Source organism: Pleurodeles waltl, chromosome 12 (assembly GCF_031143425.1).
Source record: "Pleurodeles waltl isolate 20211129_DDA chromosome 12, aPleWal1.hap1.20221129, whole genome shotgun sequence".
NCBI classification, from domain to species: Eukaryota; Metazoa; Chordata; class Amphibia; order Caudata; family Salamandridae; genus Pleurodeles; species Pleurodeles waltl.
Window position 1 is genome coordinate 528,995,333 of NC_090451.1, and position 20,686 is coordinate 529,016,018.

The 20,686-nt window shown below is 47.0% G+C and overlaps 1 protein-coding gene across 1 annotated transcript in view; it reads left to right on the top strand.

Moving 5' to 3' along the window:
* The window catches only part of VAC14 (VAC14 component of PIKFYVE complex), a 1,245,171-nt gene that overhangs the window by 148,892 nt on the left and 1,075,593 nt on the right, over positions 1-20,686 (top strand). Inside the window, exon 4 of the mRNA XM_069217475.1 lies at positions 309-476. Coding sequence (XP_069073576.1) covers positions 309-476 — 168 coding nt within the window. The remainder of the gene's footprint in view (positions 1-308; positions 477-20,686) is intronic.

The following is a 20,686-nucleotide window of genomic DNA, read 5'->3' on the forward strand; positions in this document are numbered from 1 at the left end:
CAACAAGGCCTGCCACAGTAGCACTGATGAACGTCCAAGATTAGAAACACACTTTATGAACCATTCTATTTCTTACATTGTTAAAAAATAAGCAACTTAGCTAAAGTAGCTCCGCACAGTAATACTCTGAGGGAGTACACAGTTAAAAGATGCAATATTTTATGGGTAACATCTTTTACAATGGCAATATTGGTTTTTAGAATGTTACTTAATAAGTGTTTCTATTTAACCCTGTATTTGTTTCTTAAATATTGAATTAAAGTGAAAACCCAGCACCTAACCCCTTTTGATCTCTTATTCTTTTACAGGATTCTGGGCTATATTTAAAAGAATTAATTGAGCCAGTTTTGACCTGCTTTAACGATGCGGACAGCCGATTGCGTTATTATGCCTGTGAGGCCCTTTACAACATCGTCAAGGTGGCACGTGGGTCAGTCCTGCCGCACTTCAATGTGCTTTTTGATGGCCTTAGTAAGGTGAGTATTATGAATGTGTAACCTCCAAGAGTTGTACAGTGGCTTAGCTGGAGGGCTAATTATGATGTATTAGTCTTTAAACTGTAATCGATTTTACCGATGTGAAACTGTGGCCTGGGCTACTTTAATACAGTTGGATTGTGTTTGGCCAGTAACAAGAGTCAGTGATTTTATCTAACATTAAGTGATTCATGTGGAACTGGAGGGAGACAGTATTAGGACTACCCATTCGCTCCATGTTAGGAGGCCCCATGCTGTCCCTCCAGTTATGGACAATCCATGGAGATTTAGGAAGCCTGAAACCTCTTTTGACCCTCACTGCACACTGCTTTTGCTTTTTGAGACTCTAGTTAAAGAGAACATCTGATCTGAAAATCTCAAGCTCTGCTCATCCCAAGCTTCCTCTCGATTAAATGTGACTTAACATTTTCCTTTACCATATCCTCAACAACAAATGTGATGATCCAACCATTAGGTTACCCTGTCTTGCTCTGTTTGCACAGCAGTACACTCGGTCTGTTGGAGAGTGTAGTAAGGAGACTTATGTGAATGTGAAGAGCATGCTAACATCTCTGTGATCCTTGACCGGGGATGTGATCCTCTGTTGTCCCTGCAGAAATTATGAAAAGCAGGCATGACCACATGGAGCCCTTCAAGACATCATATCGTGTTAGTAGAGCAGGGTTGGAACAGGGGTATGAAATCATCATGGAGATGTGTGGGTTTATAAGGTCTGCATTGCTATCAGGATCTTTTATTAACATCCAAAGATGGACTAATTCAAGAGCAGTGAGGGACCAGGATGCATCAGATTTGCTCGTTGTCAAATGAATTCCAGCAAAATATGCCAACTCAGAACAGCTGCAAACCTTGTAGGATAATGGCTGGTGGAGATTCTAGGATTGATACCAGCATGTCTCCTGAGGCCATGAAGGGTCAGGTGTATTCAGTGCTGTTCGTAAAAGAGCATGAATATGAAGAGCAGCATTGTGCAGAAAAAACAACTCCGCTTGATAGGTAAATGCAATCAAAACAACTGTTCCTCGTGCTCAAAGACCCAACAGGTTCCTTTAGGCCTAGCTTGACTATGCACCCATCGCCACTCTTCAAGTGACCAACCGAAAAATAACTTTGAGAAATATTACTGAGTTAGGGGCTTTGGTTCTGGCCATATGGTGGTTGACTAGAGGTCAGTATCTGATTGGGCAAAGCTGTGTACTTGCACTGAAAATGAGAGTTTATAGTCCACTTTTCTGCCTTGTGGGAAACCTTCTGCTCAATACAGCTGGACTGAATTTGTTATGATCAAGGCTGTAGGTCTGTTTGGTGTGAAAAGTTACAAGAAAGGCAGTTTGACGTGTTTATTGTGAAAATAATGTATCTGATAGAGACCTCGAGGTGCAGATTCCTTGCTTTTGATTTCTCCCCAGGCATCAGACTGGATCTGGAAAGGTTTTGTGAGCAGTATCCTTGCATGCCGGTAGGTGGCGTTGATTGGCTCCAAATCTGCCGTCAGCATCGTTTGCGCTGGAAATGACGTTGCAGGTCCTATATAGGCACCATCCAGGTGTGCTAACAACAGTTCTTTTCTTTCTGCGCCAGCCAGCGTTGATCCAAAAAAGCTCCCCCTGAGTAATTTTTTGACTGGCCCTTTTTGACTTTTTGTTGAGTCTTTTTGAGACATTTCTCTCCTGATGTGTTGAGGATGTCTTCTAGGAAGACAGAACTCAAGCCTTGCGGATCCTTTCATTGGGGGATGTCCATGACTGATCCGCACCTTATGTGTCTTTAGTGTCTGGAGCGCAACCACAGCCCAAAGTTGTGTTCCGAGTGCCCAGCCATGCATCCGAAGACATGTGCCTCATTTTTGGGCAGCTCAACCCTGCTGGGGCTCCTTCAAGCCCCGTGGGACCTGAAGAGGTCCATTCAGGTTCCGCACCAGCGGCTCATGCCCTGGCACCGAGGGACTCCCCAAGATCCAGTCTTGGATCCGGACTGGCACTGGCCGTACCACCTTGACCCTCCCTGACTCTGGTCCAGATGCTGATGCTCCTGGCGCCATGCTCAATCACAGGCAGCGCCATTACCACTGGATTTCCAGACTCCGACATGGAGCAAGTTGGGCGTCATACGATGCCTCCTCTTTTGAATCCTGAGCCTTATTCCCATAGACTAGGCTTCGGAAATTAATGGGAAAGTTAACAGGACCCTTTAGAATACCATTCACATGAAGAAATGGACTGGCGTGAATACTTGGGTAAGGTCAGCAGACTGGACATTTCTCCAGATATTTGCATGCTTTCGCCTACCGTGGCTGTGAAGGAGAGAGCTTCTTATGCTATGGTGGTGAGGAGGGCAGCTGATGTCCTGGACATTTAACTGCCCTTGGTGGCGGTCGAGACTAATCTCTTGATAAAGCTGCTACAACCGGGAGCTTTCACCTCAGAATCCCTGCTCCCGTTCAATGATGCCCTCACTGACGTCCTACTGGGTACCTGGTCTAAACTCAGCATAGGGGCTCCTGTGAACAGGACAATTGCCTACTGCCATTGCCCCGCTCCTGGAGACCCAAGTTTCTTGACTCAACACCCCACCCCTGAGAGATTGGTGGTCCAAGCCTCTACCTCCTGTGGCACATTCCCTTCTGCTCTCCTGGATAGGGAATCCAAAAGGTTGGACTCACTTGGGAAGAAGGTGTTTTCTTCCGCCACGCTTGCATTGCAATCCATGAACACCGCATGCCTTTTGGGCTGTTATTCCCACACACTGTGGAATATGGTTGCGCAAGTGCTGCCACAGGTCTCCGAGGAGGTCCGGGCTGTACTCTCTCAGGCTGTTGCCAATGGGAGAGATGCATCAAAGTTAATAATTTGCTGCAGACTTGACATGACTGACTTGCTAGGTATTGCAATTTCTTCAACATTGGCCCTGAGGTGCAACCCCTGGCTGAGGACATCTAGCTTTTCAGGGGATATCCGGCTTCTTTGATGGACATGGCCTTTGATGACACCTGTCTCTTCGGAGACAAGGCAGACTCTGCTCCTGAGCCCTACAGCCCTGGTCCTTACGGTGGCTCCTCGTCCCCCCCAGTCTGCCTTTCACCCCTTTTGTCACTACGGAAGGGGTCTCCAACTGCACTAATTACTGGCCAGCCACTGTGCCACGCATGCCTGTCAGCCTCTGCGTGGCTCAGGGCACAGGATCCACCGACCTCGTGGAACAGGTGGCAAGAAGTCTGGTCAGTATGCCACGTCCCCTCCCCACTGCAGCAGCCTCTGAACCCTCCTAGTCTTTCACTCCCCCCCCCCGCCCCCAACAGGACCAATGGTGGCAGGATTCACCATCACCTACCCCACTGGCAAAACAGCACTTAAGACAGGTGGGTTGTGCGGATAGTCCAAAGGGGCTATTCTCTCACCTTCAATTCTGCCCCTCCATCCATGACTCCATCCTACGATCTTATGACTGAGGATCATTTGTTCCTTCTCCGTGAGGAACTTGTGGCTCTTTTGGCCAGGGGAGTCATAGGGAGGGTTCCAGTGCCAGAAGTAGGCCGTGGTTGCTATTCACACTACTTTCTGTGCCCCAAAAAGGACAAGGGTTTTTCCCTATGCAAGCCCTTTGATTCCCTCAATCGCTTCCCCAAGAAGAAGAAGTTCAAGATGCTCATGTTGGCTCAGATCTTGTCTGCCTAGGACCCAGGAGAGTGAATGGTAGTGTTGGACATGCAGGGTGCTTATTTTCACATCCATGTCCTGTCTGCCCATAGACGTTACTTGCGGTTCACGGTAGGCCACAAGCACTTTCACTTCGGCCTGACCAGCACCCCTCAAGTGTTCACCAAGGTAATGGCAGTGGTTGCAGCTCATATGCGGAGATCGGGGGTTTCAATCTTCCACTACCTCTACAACTGGCTGTTAATGGCGTGCTTGCCCCAGGCTGTCGTCTCCCTCTATCAGACTATGGCAGACCTAAAAGTCACACTTGACTCCCTCTGCGATGCCCCCTTTCATCAGAGCTGTTCTGGACACGTTGAAGTTTTTGGGTTTATCCTCCTGAGCGGTGAGTCCAGGATATTCAGGCTATGATACCGATGATTCAGCCTCTCTCCTCGATTTTGGTGATAATGACTCTGAGGCTGGTGGGCTTCATGGCCTCCTGTATCCTGCTGGTGACACATGCCAGATGGCATATGCGGGCTCTGCAGTGGGACCTGAAGTTCCAGTGGGCACAGCATCAGAGGAATCTATTTGACAGGGTCCAGATATCGAGGGAACTGTGCAAGATCTGCAGTGGTGGTTAACAAAACGTGATTGGGTCAGAGGCAGATCCCTCTCCGTTCCGCAACCAGATCTAATAGTAGTGAACAGATGCATTACTCCTGGGATGGGGACGCCATCTGGGGGAGGTGGAGATCAGAGGCATCTCATCTCCAGCGGAAACAGGACTCAACAGCAACATTCTGGAGCTCTGTGCGATACCGCCATGAGGACTGCAACAAGCAGGGTGGGTGGGGTCATGGACACTTTGTCAAGAGGCTCTGCACCTCTGGACATGTCTGTAACATCAGGGCATATCACTTGTGGTTCAACATCTGGTGAGTTCTCTGATCACCAGAGAAGACAAACTCAGTCAAAAATGCCTAGCTGATCACGAATGGTGTCTCTATCCGGAGGTGGCACAAGGAGTATTTCAGCAGTGGGGAGAGCTTGGTTAGATCTGTTTGCCTCCACAGAGATCACACAATGTCAGCAATTTTGTGGGTTGCAGTTTTCAAGGCGGCAATAGCTCGGACATGCTTTTTGTCTCAAGTTAGGTTCAGACCTCCTGTATTCCTTTCTGGCCATACCAGTCCTACCCAGAGTTCTCAAGAAGATCAAGAATGACGGGGCCAAGTAATACTGGTGGCTCTGGACTGGGCACGGAGAGCCTGGTATCCCGAGTTGCTGAGCATGCCCATCAATTCTCCGAACAGGCTTCCCCTTCAGGAGGATCTTCTGTTGCAACAGCTGGGGAGGGTTTTGCACTCTAACCTGTCCACTTTCTGCCTTCTCCCGTGGAGATTGACAGCCCTTGACCTTCCTCCGGAAGTCTGTAACGTAATCTTGGCAGTCAAGCATCCCTCCACCAAAACGGGATACACCTGTCATTGGAAGAAATTTGTGGCATGATGCACAGACAAGTCTGTTGATCCCATTTCACCTCCTCTCTCTGAGGTCCTGTTGTTCATTCTGTCCTTTGCCCCCAGGGCTCTGCTGTGGGCACTCATAAAGGATATTTGTATGCTATATCTGCGTTTTTGCGGTTGCCTGATCAACCTTCTTTGTTTAATAGGTTCCTCAAAGGTCTTACAAATCTTTTACCTCCATCCCCATTAATTTTGCCCTAAAGAGATCTGAATTTGGTTCTGAATTTTTTGATGCTCCTTTTGAGCATCTCTACAATTGGCCTCTCAGGCTTCTCACATTGAAAACAGCATTCCTTGTTGCAGAGTGAGTGAGCTGCAGGACTTATCATCTAAGCTGCCCTTCCTTTCTGTCTATCCTGACAGTGATGCTTCGTACTAGGGTCTCTTTTGTGTCAAAAGTGGTTACGCCTTTTCATGTATGCCAATCAATCACTTTGCATACTTTTCATGCACCCCCACATTCTTCTAAGGAAGAGGAGAGTCTCCACCATCTAGACTCTAAAAAAGCGTTTGTGTTCTTCCTTGATCATTCAAAAGAGTTCCGGGTCTATGATCAGCTCTTTGTAGGGTATGTGGGTGCAAAGAAAGGTCAGGTAGTGCAGAAGCTGACCATCTCTAAATGGGTCATACTTTGCATTGAGATCTGCTATGCAATGGCCAAGAAGCAACCCTCTGAGGGGTTGCATGCTCATTCTACCAGAGCTAAAGCTGCAACCACTGCGCTATTGCGTGGAGTTCCAGTCCTGGACGTCTGCCAGGCAGTGATGTGGTCATCTCTGTACATGTTTACCAAGCACTACTGCCTGGAGAGTCTGGTCCATAGGGATGGGCAATTTGCCTGGTCGTTCCTGCAGGACTTTCTAATTTGCACTTAGTTCACAGGCCCACATCCTAGGTTAGTATTGCTTGTGTATTTATTCAAAGGTAAGGAATCTGCAGCTAGAAGTCTCTTTCAGAAGGACAAGTTACTTACATTCAGTAAGTAGTCAGTGATCTTTTCAGTGTGATAATCTTTGTAAGGTCTTCATAGGAGGAATTATATTTTGGTTTGCCAACTGTAATTGTGCATACATGGTTATTTTATGACACTGTGTGTTGGGATGGGAATGTCCTCTACATGGATTATGGTCATATTCTCGTCCCCTGAGGTCCTTGCTTTGAGCTTCTGGTACCCAAGTTTTTGACTTTTGGCCCTACTCCCACACTAATCTGGTGTGTGCAGAAGCATAGACCTGTTCTTTGACACAAGTGAGGTTCTGAATCTGTTCTGACTGGTTGGGCACACCAAGCATGCCTTCTTTTACTGGCCGTGGACTACTATCCCTATTGTCAATTTAGCATGTATAGCAGTGGTGGTAACCCAGATTGTATCACAAATTTCCTAAGAGTATGTTATGTGTGCTTTTGTATGTACCCTATGTGGTACATGCATTGTGTGTCAGAGTAATAGAGGTCTCCTGGTTCCATTTTGGATGCCTCTTGCCTGTTCCTGAAACCAGGATGGAGGCGAGGTTATTTTCTTATGCAGTGGAAGCGTATTGCCAATATTCCTACTGAGATAGACACCGAAGAGGGGGGCAAAGGACACAATTTTCCGTTAGAAATTGTATTAAGCCTTTCCCTGAGAGCAGCTGCTGGTCAGTGTTCCTGTAGCACTGCCATTTGGTAGATGGTGTGGGTAAATGGTACGGCTGTAGTCTCTATTGTTAGGGCGAAAGGGTCCTCTTTGGTGAAGCCTGCCTTTGGTCTGTTACCTGATCGCTGCTCAGTGTGGCTGTTTACAGACCAGTGCCGAAGCCTCACCTTTGTGTACCTCTGTTGTGGGTACTACAGGCTGTAGACTACCCTGCTCTGAAGAACATCTCTCTACACAATTGCTGTGTCTGGAGAAAAAAGGGCACTTGAAAGGAGAACCTGTTCTCAAGCCAGTTGGGAAAGGGCTTACAGAAGATCCACATCCCCCATCTGAATTGTCCGTACCAAAAATGTGGGAGTCGATGACCCATTTGTTGTTTCAGTTCCAAGTTCTCTTTCACAAAGGACGTGCGTGTTTTGCTGAATTCTAAGAGGGCTGCTGTTCTATCAGAACTAGTGTCTGTCTGATGACCAGCTTCCGAGAGGTGAGGGAACATCACATGAAATCTTGACGAGAAGAAAGAAGCTGTTTCCCTGACCTGAAGCACCTAGAAGCCACGCTGCTGCTGAGAGGTGAAAAGAGCCTGCCAAACCTGCAGATGGTGTTACTGCCACCTAGAGCCGGCAGCAGCTTGACACCAGGTGGTGTATTTGCCCGCCAGAACCGGAAGACTGATGAGAACAATGTGCATGCCCTGAGGTGTGTAGGTGCAGTCTTTCCGAATGCATGGTTCCAGGCAGGGATTGTCACAAGAATCTGTGCACGAGCTGACTGTGTTGCTGCATTAAAGAACGGTTCATGAGTGGACTGGGCCACTACATCAAAGAACTATGCCCAAGTGGACTATCATACTGCCTCAAGAGACTGTGCCAGGGGTGGCCTGGGCCTGATCCGAGTTTGTGCCCGGTGTCGCCTGCGGCTGTGACCTCTGACCCTTGCAAGCCCATTCCCTGTATCTCACCTGAACCCAGAGGCAGGCTTATTGACTACTATAGGCCTGCTTCATGACAAGGACTCCAAGTAGCGTTCTAATATGCCACCTGCTGTGGCCTCTGCCTAACTGCATGAAGAACCTCCAACTGTTGTGCCTCTCCTTCAAGAGGGAGCAGGGAGGATGTGCAGTCTAGATCCAAACCAGCCGTCAGAGAAGGACTAAGACAGCTCCATAGTGAGGAGACCTGTGATGTGTGGCCGGTTTGAGATAACTGGGTTCTGGGAGCACAAACTATTCAAATGAATAATCAGCATCTTGGTTTTGATACTTGCCCTAGAGAGCTCAAACCTACAATGGGGATGGGATCGGCCTGATTACACAAAGGGGGGGACATCCATGAGAGGGTGCCAGCAAGCAAGGCGTAGTAAGTAGCCCATGTGCCAGTGAAGTAATTGTACATGTAGATAGTTCTACGAAGCATTACCTTTTAAGTGTGTATTGAAGTACTTTTATTTATCAAAATAAAGTACTGAATTGGGTAATTAGTTATCGCGCTGCGGGGTGTTTGAGTTTTGAGCTTGTGTGCATCCATCCTACCCCTCGGAAAGGCTGTGACTGCTCGCCATTACTGCCACTGAGAGTCAAGTGTGGAAGGAAGGTTCTACTCGCTCAAGTGTTGCAGAGCCTTAGTAGGATGCACCCCAGTGCATCAGAGGCAAACAACCCCAGCTCCTGTGGCCGAGGCTCAGTGTGCTTCATGTTTACTTTGTGGGAAGAATTATGCTCAATACAGTAGGCCCGAGATGGGTATGGTGACAAGACATTGGTAAGGCCTATAGGCCTTATTTGTTCACTGGAAAAAGTTATGTTCAGTAACAAAGGTCTGATCTTTTTGTTATGAACGGTTATGACAAAGGCATTAGACATGGCTTATTTATTGCTAAAAGTATTTTTAAAGCTTGTATGCCTTTACTCGTGGATCTATATTTCATTGTGTTTGAGGCTGAAGACAGTTATTTTGTCACATGGAATCTCATAGAATTACTGTTAGTTGGCAAGGTATTTGGAGTCGGTTGCCTCCTCTGACAGACCCTGGGTATTAAAAGATTTGCCCCACGAGAATCCGTTTTAGGGCCTTTTTGGAGAGTTTGTGTAGTGTTTTGATAAATACTTTTACAGATAATTGTTTTTTTATGATTGCATGTCTGATGGTTGACTTGTGAAAAAGACTATGTGCAATACGCTAGGCCTGGATTGGTTACTCTAACAAGTGAATAATTTAAAATGTGGGCCAGATTGGTTAATTGGGAACAGTTTTGGTATATCAGTCTTTTTATGAAAAGCTATGACAACGATAGTAGGACTGACTTATTTTTTGTGAAAAGCGTATGTTAAAGGCAATGTACTGTTAAGGATGGACTAGTATTACATTGCGTTAAAGCCAGTAGACAGATATTTAGTTTTTGTACAATCTCACAGATAACTGTAATAGGCGAGGCTTTTGGTGCTGGTTACCCCTCTGATAAATCCAGGCTTCAGAAGATTTGCACTGTAAAAATCGAGTTTAGGCCCTGTTCAGAAGTATTGTACATTATTTTACCAATGTAATTTTTTTATTACGCAGTAACTTTGGCGTTGTTTGACAAGTCTCCATGAAACATTCCAAAAATGTGCTACTTTTTGTCAAGTTTGTGCATGTCAGTTTGGGGTGATCCGTCAAGCAGGGGTGAGTTTAAAAATTAAAAAAAAAAGGGTGGGGTCGCATTGTTCCCATTCATTTTTCCATAGGAACGTTACACACAGCTACAGTCCAAACTGCTGAATGGATTTACACCAAAAAAGCTGGGTCGTGGTCCAGAAAGAGTGAAAGAGTTTTGTGGTTTGGTGTAAATCTGTTCAATAGTTTTTGAACAATTGATGTTCAAAAAATAGTATTTATATGGATGTGGAGCCTCCATAGATCCGACAGATCTGCTATCTGATTGGCTGCCACCTCAAGGAAGTGGTGTCAGCCATCTTAGGACTCAGTCTTGAGTATTAAACAAAAAATGCAGAAATAAAGACATAAGGGGCAGGGTAGGGATAGCCTGATGCCCTAGACCTGCTGTTGGGGTCGGAAAACATTTGTTTTTTACATTATGCTGTGGATTTGCAGAGGATCTGCGGCAAAATTAAAAATAAATAAACTAATCTCATTGTCATTCCCAATGCTCTCCAGGCCCTGCCTACCCCTGGACTTACAGTCCGTGGATCGACCCACCATTCAAGAAGGGGGAGATGAAGAGGAAAGGTATGGTACCCTAGAGAAGAACGCTGAGCGAAAACTTCACTTCAGCAGACTTTACCATGCCTTTGGTTTCAGAGGAAGGCAAGTCCTTCACCACCATGATGCGCAGGACAGCGGAGGTTCTTTATGTTCAGCTGCCTGCTGTCACGGTTAAGAACAACGTCTTGCCAGAGGTGCTTCACCCAGAAGCTGGTTTGGCTGGAACACTGCTCCCCTTCAATGAGGGGGCTCGCTAACATTCTCCATTGGTAGTGAGACAAACCTTGCACAGGGCTCCTGTGCACCACTTGATTGCCCACCATTGTCCCACCCCAGGAGGCCCAGGTTTCCTGTCCCAGCAGCCTTCTCCTGAGATCCTGGTTGTACTGGCCTCAATGACCAAGGTCAATCGAAAAGCTATCCCTTCCTCTACACCGAACAGGGAATCCAAAAGGCTGTACACCTTTGGGAAGTGCATTTTCTCCTCCAACAATTAGCCTTGCGGTTGATGAACACTGTATGCCTCCCATTGCTCCCAGGCATTGTGGGACTCGGTTGCGCAGTTGCGTACCCCATGCTTCCCAAGGAGGGCTGAGCTGTTCTCAACCAGGCCTTCGTGGATGGTCTGGATGTAGTGAAGTTCACCATCAGATATGGCCTGGATACCATAGAGTCCCTCGGAAGAGCCATGGTTTCTACTGTGGCACTGTATTGCCAGGCCTAGTTGCGGTCCACTGTGTTCTCAGGGATGCCAAATGGTCCCTGACTGACTGCCCTTCGATGGCTTCCACCTATTTAGTGACAACGGCTGCACAGCTCTCAAGGGTTTTTGGCAGAGCCAGGTCATCGTTAGTTCTCTTGGACATCTCTCTGGTCCTAGCCCCAGTTGCAGCAGTCCTTTTGCTCCTACCGTGGCTGCGGTCGGTCATGCAATACCATTCATACCTGCCAGGACCTTTAATGGGTAGGATCGTGGATCCCAAAGATAATGCAAGAGCCAGACCCAGCAAGCTATGCAGTCCCCCATATCTCCGGCTGCCTTTAAGCCTCTTTAGTGCACCTTCCATCCAGTACATCCATCACCTTGACTGCATTATCGGGCACCACCTGCCCCGTTGGCCTGCGATAACCTCTGGGAAGTTGGTGTTTTAGATTGCGGGGAAGGGGTAAACCCTCCCATTTGTGGAAACCCCCCTGCCCTTGCCATCCAAGAACAGATGACAGAGGAATCTCTCTCCTTGCTCCATCAAGAAGCACAGGCCCTTCTGGCAAAAGGAGCCATCAAAAGAGTGCCCGCTCCAAAAGTAGGGCATGGTAGTTACTCCCACTACTTTCTGGTGCCCAAAAAAGACAGAGGCTTATGTAGGATAATAGATCTGCACACTCTCAACTACTTTCCAAGAACATGGAATTTCAGATGCTCCCTTTGGATTTGGCTCTGTCTGTGCTGGACCCTGGAGACAGGATGGTGGCGCACGGCCTGCAGGACGTGTATTTCCACATCCCCATCCTGCCGGTCCACAGGTGTTCCCTGTGGTTCACGGTGGGCCAGGGGCATTTCAAATTTGCTGTGCTTTCTTGTGACATTACCAGTACCCCGCTGGTGTTCGTTAAGCCCATCTGGAGATTGGGAGTTCCTGTCTTCCCCTCCCTTGACGACTGGCTGCTGAAGGAAGGCTTGTCCCTGGCTGTTGTCATGCATCTTCATACTATGGCAAACATCCCCCATTTGCTGGGGGTTGCTATCAACGTGTTAAAGTCACAACTGATCCCCACCCCTCAGACACTCCTTTTCATCTGAGCCATTCCATACACAGTATGATTATGTGTCTATACTCCAAAGTGGCGAGTCCAGAAGATTCAGGCTATGATTCAGACGTTTCAGCCTCTATCCTGGATTTCTGTGAGACTGACTCTGAGTATTCCTATATGTCATGGCCTCTTGTATCCTGCTGGTGAATCGTGCCTGAGGGCACATGCAGGCTTTGCAGTGGGACCCAAAGTTGCAGTGGGCACAGTACCAAGGAAATCTCTCTGACTTGGTCCAGATATTGGTTGGGACTTTGCAAGATCTTCTGTGGTCGCTGACAGACTGAGATTGGCCCACCAACAGACCTCTACCCCTTCCCCACCCGGAGCTAACAGTGGTGACTGTGCATCACTTCAGTGTTGGGGCGGCCACCTGGGAGATGTGGAAATAAGAGGACTCTGGTCGAGTCCAAGCTTCATAGTAACCTTATGGAGCTGAGGGCAATTCATTTGTCGTTGAAAGCTTTCCTTCCATCCATCTAAGAAAGGTTGGTTCAGGTGTTCAAAGAACATCATTGCTATGTGCTGTCGCAAAAAGCAGGGTGGGGTAGGGTCATGGACCCAGTGCCAGTTTGCTCTGCACTTCTGGAAATGGCTGGAGCACCAGGACATCTTCATGGTCATTCAGCACTTGGGGGATTCACTGAACACCATGGTGGGCGAACTGGGCTGTTGATGCCGTGCAGATTATGAAAGATGACTACTTCCAGTAGTCGGACAGCATTTCTACTGTGTATGCAGAGAACCTTGTCTTGATCTATTCACCTCTGCTAAGAACACGCAATGTCAGCACTTTTGTGAGTTGGAGTTTTCAAAGTGGTTCTCGCTCTACGAGGTATTTCATCTAGAGTGGAATTCAGGACTTCTGCAACCTTTCTGTCAATACCACTCGTACCACAAGTTATCAAGAAGATTGAGACAGACTGGGACTAATTCATTCTTGTGACTCCGGATTGGGCATGGAAGATGTGATGACCTTACTTCCTGAGCTTGAGTGTCAGTCCTCCAGTCAGGCTGCCTCTTCAGGAGGATCTCCTGTTGCAGCAATATGGCAGGGTCTTGCACCTGAACTTGCGCACACTCCACCTTCATGCATGGAGCGGTGAGAGTTGAGAGTTTTACTCTTTCTCCAGATAGGCATCCCTCCACTAAAACTGTATACACCTGCCTTTTGGATAAGTTTGTAGATTTATGTCCCTCTTGCCAGGTGGACTCCCTTTCTGCACCATTGTCAGAGGTGTTGCTGTTTGTTTTGTCTCTAGCCCTGCAAGACCTTGCTTTAGGCACTATTAAGGGTTACCTGTCAGCCATTTTGGTGTTCCTATGGCTGCTAGATCAACCCTCCCTCTTCATGCCACCTGATGTGACTGTTTTTTGAAAGGTTTGCAACACTTGTTCCCTTCTCCTTCTTTCATTATGCCCCAATGGGACCCTAGTCTGGTCCTCACGTTTCTCATGTGTTCCCCCTTTCTACCCCTATTCTCTGCCTCTCTTAACTATCAAAACAGTTTTACTGGTGGCCTTTACATCAGCTAGGAGGTTAGTGGGTTTCAAACTCTCTCAGTTCACCACCCGTACACCAGCTTGTTCCCTTACAAACTGGGCTTTTGGGTGCCTGCCTCTTTTCTGACAGCCAGAGCGTCACTCTGCCTACTTTTTCACTCCTGCTCATCCTTCCAAAGAGGATGATAAACTCCATTGCCTGGACCCGAAGAGAACGCTCTCTTTCTACATTGATCGCACCAAAGACTGTTAGATGGACGATCAGGTCTTCATCTGGTTTACTGGAGCGAAAAAGGGCAGGGCTGGGCAGAAGTGGACCATCTCTCGATGGACGGTACTCTGATTTAGGATCTGGAATGCATTAACTAAGAAGCATTCTCCTGAGAGCCTGTTCCACCAGGTCCAAGACTGCTTCTACTGCATTGTGGTGCCTGTCCAGGTCATCTGCCAAGCCGATACGTGGGCATCACTCCACACATTCACGAAGCATTACTTCTTAGCAACTAAGGTCTGTTAAGATGGGCCTTTCGCCCACTTGGTCCTACAGGTCTTTTTGGTTTAAACTAGTTCATTTACCCTCCTCTGGGGAGTTATTGCTTGAGTATCTATTCTAAGGTGAGGAAACTGTGGTTAAAAGTCGCTATCAGAAGAACAAGTTACTTACCTTTGGTAGCTCCTTTTCTGGTAGAGAATCTGTCCAGTCGCAGATTCTTCATCGACCCTCCTGTCTTCCCCACTCTGTGAACTGGACTCTTTACCTTAAAGATCCAATTAGATTCTGCACACTGGCGTACACATTAGTTTTTACATTGCTCTGTGTTTTTTGACGTAGAAATGGTTACATTACAGAAGGTAAGTGTCAGATGCCATTGGTCTAATCACTGGAAAAGTTTCACAAATGTAGTAGGCCTAGCTTACTTAATTGTGAAACCATATCATAAGTGCAACATGTCTTTAAGACTAATTGTTATTACACTGCACCAAAGGTTGTAGACTGTTATTTTATTATATGAAGTATCCCAGATTACCTTAGTCGACAAGTGTTTGTACTGATAATATGTGCTATAACCTCATAGGATGATCTGACAGGTTTAGTCAAGTGTTGTTCGCATTACGCTTTCAGTTTATGGCAAGGTGCAGAATATCAGTAATCTTCAGTCATTGACTCTATTGCCATGAGTTATGGTGTTTTCCTGATCACATGTGCGCCTATGCAGAAAAATGAGTGCACTTCAATGCCATGACTGGTAAGCTAGTGCTTTAATTTTCCGGTTTCTGCTTAAATAGTTCCGCTTTCATTTCATTCTTTATCTTTTTTGAACTTTTTATAAACATACGTCAGCGTCCTAGACTCTGTTCCACATCCGGTTCTCCACTCTTGTGTTTGCCAGTTTTTCAAAGACTTCCAAACGTTTTCTAAGTGTGCTAGGGAAATGTGTCTCTACCAGGAAGGAAATGTGAGTCTCACACCCGCACAAAGTGTGCCTTTGGTACCTTTGGTCCCTGGACTTGGGAAATGGCTCTACGTTGTGTTATAAATGTTTTCTTATGCACCAAAGGTGATTTGAGACTAGGAGGCGAAGTTGTATCTTACAAGATGAAGTTCCTTACTTCACATAGATCCTGCAGTAAGTTATGGCGAAATTCGAAGTCCATATGCAAGCCTGAAAAAGCATAGCAGAACTCTATGCCATCCCACCACTTTGAACACAAGGAGAAGTCACAGTGGCATCAAGATAGTGGTAATCTTCCGTTCTGGTCATCGGTCACACAGCTGATTCCTCAGCTGGTCCAGATGTGCCAATGTTTCCTGGGCCATCATCGACCCCAAGTCAGATTGAGTCCTTGAAAGAGGCAATGTTGCAAATATTCAATGTTCTTTGGGCTCCCTGTGGCGCTTTGGGCGCACAGAACTGCAGAAGCCTGCAGTCAAGGTTACCGCTGACTGGTTTCTCCCTGGTGTCCATGTCTATTTCGACCCATTACTGGTCCAAAACTTTGGCACAAATATCCACTCTCGCCCCACAATCCTGCCTCTCTAAGACCAGTGCAATCTCCACCAGCACCAGAAGATTATCTAGTGCTGATGCCCATGTCAGACCCTGAACCGATGTCAGCCTGAGTTTGACTGATTACACGCTACGAAATTACAAAAGTGCAATCGAAGGTCATGCAGCTGGAATCTAAACCTGTGCCTCTACAACTTTCAGCAGAGTTCCATTATCTTTTTGGTTCTGATTCTGATCCTGTGCCAGAGCAGGGTACAACCCAGAATGTTGGTGATAAGGATGGCTTGCTCTACCTTCATTATGCTGTTGATGCTTTCTGCCTAATTTACAGAATGCTAGTGAGTTTGATACCTCTCTGGAGACAGAGCTTAACTTGGCACATGGGACAGTGGAGGTTTGGAGGACAGCCAAGGTGATAAAGTCACAGCTACCCTTCATTGAGACTAAAGCAAATGTTTAACAGAAATAATGCAGCTGAGACCCAACCCACCTGAGCCCTTACCTATAGTTTAATGATGCTCCCACACGTACTCTGATGGCAACCATGCCCTTACTGAGCAGACTCCTACCAGTAGGGTGAATCCTAACTCATTTTCAAACACTCCTCTGGACTGAGAATGCAAAAGGATTAATGACTTTGGAAGACATAGGCTTTCTTCCACGAGTCTGGCATTGAGGTCTGTGAATGCACTCTGTTTTTGGGGACGATATACCCATGCCCTTTGGGACATGGGCAGGGAGATCTTGCCAACAGTCTTGAAATATCTAGGGACCTCTTTGGCACAGAAGATAAATGGTGGGCAAGACACAGGTATCACGGATTGCCTTGGCAGAGCCGTTGGTACCAGTGTTGTCCTTGGCAAAAAGGTGGACTCCATCAAACTGCACGTCTGCAGAGAAGGCACTTTGAAACCCTTTAAGGACAATAGGGCTGTAGCATGTGTCTTGGTGCTGCTGACCCCTGCCAAAAAATTCACACACCAGTTGTTTCAACAGAAATGGATGAATCGATTTTCCCCTTGCAGAGATAGATGTCATCCTTCCCACTAGGCCCCACCCATGAAATCCATTTATGCTAGCTGCTGGGACAGTTTAGTAACGCGTTGTAGTGCCCGGGACACAGCACCCTTACAGGCACAGCTCAGTCACCCTTTTATTTGTTTTATCTTCAGTCCAACAAGGCCTTCCTGAGTGCACTATAAAAGGTTTTCTTCTGCCCATTCGGTCTTTATAGTATTGCCAGACCAACGGTACTTCTTCACATCACCTGTTGTGATGTGATTTATTAAACTCTTCCCACCTGCTTCCTCCCAAGCTGTTGAGATGCTGCAGCTCACTAGTCTCCAACGTTTACTTGGTCTTGTCATTTGTCATGTGTACATCCTTTAACCCCTTCGCTGCCAGGCCTTTTCCCCCTCCCGTGCCGGGCCTTTTTTTGCCTATTTGGGGCAGTTCGCGCTTAGGCCCTCATAACTTTTTGTCCACATAAGCTAACCAAGCCAAATTTGCGTCCTTTTTTTCCAACATCCTAGGGATTCTAGAGGTACCCAGACTTTGTGGGTTCCCTTGAAGGAGGCCAAGAAATTGGCCAAAATACAGTGAAAATTTCGTTTTTTTCAAAAAAATTGGAAAAAGTGGCTGCAGAAAAAGGCTTGTGGTTTTTCCCCTGAAAATGGCATCAACAAAGGGTTTGCGGTGCTAAACTCAGCAGCTTCCCAGCTTTCAGGAACAGGCAGACTTGAATCAGAAAACCCAATTTTTCAACACAATTTTGGCATTTTACTGGGGCATACCCCATTTTTGCAGTTTTTTGTGCTTTCAGCCTCCTTCCAGTCAGTGACAGAAATGGGCATGAAACCAATGCTGGATCCCAGAAACCTAAACATTTCTGAAACGTAGACAAAATTCTGAATTCAGCAAGGGGTCATTTGTGTAGATCCTACAAGGGTTTCCTACAGAAAATAACAACTGAAAAAGAAAAATATTGAAATTGAGGTGAAAAAAACATAAATGTTTCTCTACGTTTTACTCTGTAACTTTTCCCTGCAATGTCAGATTATCGAAAGCAATATACCGTTACGTCTGCTGGACTCCTCTGGTTGCGGGGATATATAGGGCTTGTAGGTTCATCAAGAACCCAAGGAACCCAGAGCCAATAAATGAGCTGCACCCTGACATGCGTTTTCAATCTATACCGGGTATAAAGCAATTCATTTGCTGAAATATAAAGAGTAAAAAATTGCTATCAAGAAAACCTTTGTATTTCCAAAAAGGGCACAAGATAAGGTGTTGAGGAGCAGTGGTTATTTGCACATATCTGAATTCCGGGGTGACCAAACTAGCATGTGAATTACAGGGCATTTCTCAAATAGATGTCTTTTTTACACACTCTCCTATATTTGGAAGGAAAAAATGTAGAGAAAGACAAGGGGCAATAACACTTGTTTTGCTAATCTATGTTCCCCCAAGTCTCCGATAAAAAAGATACCTCACTTGTGTGGGTAGGCCTAGCGCCCGCGACAGGAAACGCCCCAAAGCGCAACGTGGACACATCCAAATTTTTGGAAGAAAACAGAGGTGTTTTTTGCGAAGTGCCTACCTGTAGATTTTGGCCTCTAGCTCAGCCGGCACCTATGGAAACCTACCAAACCTGTGCATTTCTGAAAACTAGAGACCTAGGGGAATCCAAGGAGGGGTGACTTGCGGGGCTCGGACCAGGTTCTGTTACCCAGAATCCTTTGCAAACCTCAAAATTTGGCTAAAAAAACACATGTCCCTCACATTTCTGTGGCAGAAAGTTCTGGAATCTGAGAGGAGCTACAAATTTCCTTCCACCCAGCGTTCCCCCAAGTCTCCCGATAAAAATGACACCTCACTTGCGTGGGTAGGCCTAGCGCCGGCGACAGGAAACACCCCAAAGCGCAACGTGGACACATCCTAAATTTCGGAAAAAAACAGAGGTGTTTTTTGCGAAGTGCCTACCTGTAGATTTTGGCCTCTAGCTCAGCCGGCACCTAGGGAAACCTACCAAACCTGTGCATTTCTGAAAACTAGAGACCTAGGGGAATCCAAGGAGGGGTGACTTGCGGGGCTCGGACCAGGTTCTGTTACCCAGAATCCTTTGCAAACCTCAAAATTTGGCTAAAAAAACACATGTCCCTCACATTTCTGTGGCAGAAAGTTCTGGAATCTGAGAGGAGCTACAAATTTCCTTCCACCCAGCGTTCCCCCAAGTCTCCCGATAAAAATGATACCTCACTTGCGTGGGTAGGCCTAGAGCCGGCGACAGGAAACACCCCAAAGCGCAACGTGGACACATCCTAAGTTTTGGAAAAAAACAGAGGTGTTTTTTGCGAAGTGCCTACCTGTAGATTTTGGCCTCTAGCTCAGCCGGCACCTAGGGAAACCTACAAAACCTGTGCATTTCTGAAAACTAGAGACCTAGGGGAATCCAAGGAGGGGTGACCTGCGGGGCTCGGACCAGGTTCTGTTACCCAGAATCCTTTGCAAACCTCAAAATTTGGCTAAAAAAACACATGTCCCTCACATTTTTGTGGCAGAAAGTTCTGGAATCTGAGAGGAGCTACAAATTTCCTTCCACCCAGCGTTCCCCCACGTCTCCCGATAAAAATGATACCTCACTTGTGTGGGTAGGCCTAGCGCCCGCAACAGGAAACACCCCAAAGCGCAACGTGGACACATCACAGAAAACAGACCTGTTTTTAGCAAAGTGCCTACCTGTAGATTTTGGCCTGTAGCTCAGCCGCCACCTAGGGAAACCTACCAAACCTGTGCATTTCTGAAAACTAGAGACCTAGGGGAATCCAAGATGGGGTGACTTGTGTGGCTCGGACCAGGTTCTGTTACCCAGAATCCTTTGCAAACCTCAAAATTTGGCTAAAAAAACACATGTTCCTCACATTTCTGTGGCAGAAAGTTCTACAATCTGAGAGGAGCCACAAATTTCCTTCCACCCAGTGTTCCCCCACGTCTCCCGATAAAAATTATACCTCACTTGTGTGGGTAGGCCTAGCGCTCGCGACAGGAAATGGCCCAAAACACAACGTGGACACATCACATTTTTTCATAGAAAACAGTGCCTACGTGTGGATTTTGGCCTCTAGCTCAGCCGGCACCTGGGGAAACCTAGCAAACCAGCGCATTTTTGAAAACTAGAGACCTAGGGGAATCCAAGATGGGGTGATTTGCGGGGCTCTGACCAGGTTCTGTTACCCAGAATTCTTTGCAAACATCAAAATCTTGCTAAAAAACACTTTTTCCTCTCATTTCGGTGACAGAAAGTTCTGGAATCTGAGAGGAGCCACAAATTTCCTTCCACCCAGCGTTCCCCTAAGTCTCTCCATAAAAATGGTACCTCACTTGTGTGGGTAGGCCTAGCGCCCACAAAAGGAAATGGCCCAAAACACAACATATTTTTTCACAGAAAACAGAGGTGTTTTTTGCAAAGTGCCTACCTGTGGATTTTGCCCTCTAGCTCAGCCGGCCCCGGGTGGGGGGGGGGGGGGGGGGGGGGAGAAACGGGGAAAAGCCCTAAAATAAATTTGACCCCCCAAACCCCCCCTGCCCAGGTGCGACCCTTGCCTACGGGGTCGCTACCCCTGCGTGACATTGGCGCCAAAAAACAAATTCCCGGTGCCTAGTGGTTTCTGCCCCCTTGGGGGTAGATTGACCTAAAATCGACCAATCTGCCCCCAAGGGGGGCAGAAATGGTCTAAACACAGTTTGCCCCCCAGGGGAGCGACCCTTGCCTGATGGGTCGCTCCCCATCTCTAAAAAAACAAACATACAAAAAAAAAAAACACACAAAAAAAATTTGCCCTGGCGCCTAGAGGTTTCTGCCCCCC